The 3,314-nt window shown below is 38.7% G+C and overlaps 1 protein-coding gene across 1 annotated transcript in view; it reads right to left on the bottom strand.

The window, feature by feature from the left end:
• The window catches only part of EAF2 (ELL associated factor 2), a 95,780-nt gene that overhangs the window by 66,800 nt on the left and 25,666 nt on the right, over nucleotides 1–3,314 (bottom strand). The window contains exon 4 of the mRNA XM_006869348.1: nucleotides 1,419–1,564. Within this exon, the coding sequence (XP_006869410.1) occupies nucleotides 1,419–1,564 (146 nt within the window). The remainder of the gene's footprint in view (nucleotides 1–1,418; nucleotides 1,565–3,314) is intronic.

Below are 3,314 nucleotides of genomic sequence, written 5' to 3'. Positions count from 1 at the left end.
CCCCGGCCTATCTCATCCTTGGGTTACTTAGTTCAGAGTGTTTGAGAACTCGTGTTTCTCAATTTGAAAATTGTGTTGCCTCTCACTAACTAGACTTTGCTGTTCTGTTCTACAGTACCATTCATGACTCAAATCTATTTTTGGAAGCAGAATGATATAATAATAAAATAAAATCCAAGATCTCTACAGGTTTGTGAAGAGACCACTGAATCAATTCTATACTGGGTCTAAAAGGGAACAAGTAGAAGAGACCTCTGTGTAAATTACAATAAATGTAGAAGCAAATATATTTTGGCGACCAGGGTCTCACTACTGCTATGATTCCTGTAACCACCAACACTAACTTCAAGTAGAAAAAGAAAAAGGGAGATTTAAGTTTTCTTACTTCTAAACAGATTGTATCTCTCTAGCAATGCCTTCCCTACAACTGATTATCAATTCAGAAGAACTGGTCTGCTGCTACTTCTGCGCATTACTTCTCCTCATTTTCCTATTGGCTGGGTGACACCTCAAACATCTACAGTTTGACTATACATAAAGAAAAACGTTGACAGGAAGATGCTGTGAAGAAATTAATAAGAATCATCAGAACTGCCCCAAAGAAGAAAATCCCAGTTACACACATTTAGACAGTTACATTTTTTATCAATAAAGAAAAAATTACTCTTCCCATATGGAACTTACATAATACCCTAAGTCATGAGATATATCCTCCCCTTGAAAGACACATCATAACAAAGATCACTATGTTTTCAAAAAAAGTTTACACAAGCAATCCCCAAGTTACAAATGTTTGACTAATGTACAGCCTGTAGTTACAAACCAAGCCTTGTAAAGCCTATTATATTAAAAATTTGAGATATATACAATAGTTTGTAATAACAGTCACTACTTTGTAATGTGCATCATAACATTATTATCATCATTATTGCACTGTAGATTAAAGATGTTTTAGTGTATTCTGGAAGTGTTTCCTTAATGTTATTTTATGCATGGTGGTGGCTGTGTGCCGTGGAGTTGGTTCTGACTCACAGTGACCCTGCACAGGGCTTCTGATGCTGGAAATCTATACAGGAACAGAACGCCTCATCTTTCTCCCGTGGAAGAGCTGGTAGTTTCGAATTGTTGACCTTGTGGTTCACAGCCTGATTTGTAACCACTACACTAACAGAGCTCCTTTATTTTATGCATAGAATAGTATAATATAAACTACATAATAAGACAAACATTTGACTGACTTTGCATATGAATAATATCGAACTGCCTATCTGTTCCAATTTACATACAAGTTCAACTTAAAGACAGACTTAGGAATGGAACTTGTTCATAACTAGGGACTATCTGTAGCTACTTCCATTGTTATTTAATATTTATTAATAATCCCTTATAAAGGGATACTATATACAATTAGATTTTACCTCTTTCAATATCATCCATTGGAGATGCTGGGGACATCCTGTCTTTGGGTGGAGAATGTTTTACAGTATTAGGAGTCCTAGTTGAATTCCAGATTTGTTGCTGCTGTTGCTCTATGCGAGACTGAATTTTGCTACTTCCTTCAACTCTGCAATTAAGAATAGCAAAGGTCAAAAAAAAGCATGCCAGGAACGTATCAACAATTTAATCTTAAAAACTTAAGAATGTTGACCACTTATTATTCTCCCTAGAAATATTTTAAATGACATTAAATAATTAAAACACTAATTTAATTCATTATTTGACAAATATTTATTAAGCCAAAGGAGTTCTGGTAGCATAGTGGTTACGAATCGGGCTGCGAACCTCAAGGTCAGCAGTTCGAAACTGCCAGCTGTTCCGCGGGAGAAAGATGAGGTTTTCTGCTCCCGTAAAGATTTACAGCATTGGAAACCCTGTACAGGGTCACTATGAGTCGGAACCAACTCCACGGCACATAACAACAACAACTATATGTATGACATATACAAAGGGTCCACTGAAGGATACAAATATGAACAAAAACAAAATCAGTGTTCAAAAGAGATAGGAGACACACAAATAACTAAAATAAAAGAGAAAATATAAATGTATACCACACGTACACAGTATTTCCTAAAGTCTAAAATTATCACGTTTGTTCAAATTAAGGAATCCTGATGATGCAATTGTTAAAACACCTGCTAACCAAAAGGTCAGGATTTGAACCCACCAGCTGCTCTAAGGGAGAAAGATGTGGCTGTCAACTTTCATGAAGATTTATAGCCTTGTCTTCAGGAACAACATGGTGAATTAAGCAGATGCAACAAAGACATGGTTGACCATGTGAAACAGATACAGATGGTTATCCTAGAACCCTGAGTTTCAAAGGATAGGATGGAGAGATAGAATGAGTGCCGAGTGGAAAAGAAAGTGTAACAGAAGTAACAAGATGGAAGGAAAACAGACAGGTAGTAGGCTTGCGTAGAGTGACATGGCTACCTTGAGATTTTGTGAGTGACTGTCAGTTGCTACAACAGCCTACAGGCACAGGACATGGCTGGAAGTTGCTGGCAAGAGGGTGCAGTTCTCCCTTGTTTCCGTGCCCTCCTGGTAGCAGTAGGTGTGGACAGTTCACACCCTCACCAACCAAACAGTCAGTGGCATCCCATCCTTTGCAGCCTCTAGTCTGCGTGAGGTGGGGTGCTGGGCATACCACCCTGCATCTGAGGCATGTGAAGCTGCACTGAACTATGCTACACAAACAGCAAACAGAACTGCGTTCACACTTCCGGTCTCTATCATATTCACCAGATAACAGGTGGTGAGCCTGAGAACACACCAATATATGAGGGTGAGTGAAAATGTCAGTTTTGTCTCTGTGTCAAGTAGGTTCAATGTGCAAGGATCCCGGGGTCCAAAGGTCACACTCGGTTCTTAGCTCTTTTTTTGATGGTAGTGAGATACTCTCTTCTTCTTCTGAGATGCCTCATTTTAAACTCAAGTTAGAGTTGCAAGTTTTTTTGCAATCACAATTAATTCTGTTAATAACCACAACAGAATCATATCATCCTATCTTCTTCCACCTTTTCTTTCCCAACCCATCAAAGTTGTTTGATGGGAGTTAGAAAGACTATAAAGTTGTTTGATGGGAGTTAGAAAGAAGAGCCATACAAAGTTAATTCACTGCACTGCAAGTGCCTTATATATTTTAGGTGCTCTATATGGATTACTCTGGTAGCGTAGTGGTTACAAATCGGGCTGTGAACCTTAAGGTCAGCGGTTCAAAACTATCAGCGGCTCCGCGGGAGAAAGATGAGACTTTCTACTCCCGTAAAGATTTACACCCTCGGAAACCCTGTACAGGGTCGCTATGGGTC

This window comes from Chrysochloris asiatica, unplaced genomic scaffold (genome assembly GCF_000296735.1).
Source record: "Chrysochloris asiatica unplaced genomic scaffold, ChrAsi1.0 scaffold00130, whole genome shotgun sequence".
Classification (NCBI taxonomy): Eukaryota; Metazoa; Chordata; class Mammalia; order Afrosoricida; family Chrysochloridae; genus Chrysochloris; species Chrysochloris asiatica.
Note: the sequence above shows the minus strand (reverse complement) of the source record. Positions and strands in the feature narration are given on the sequence as shown.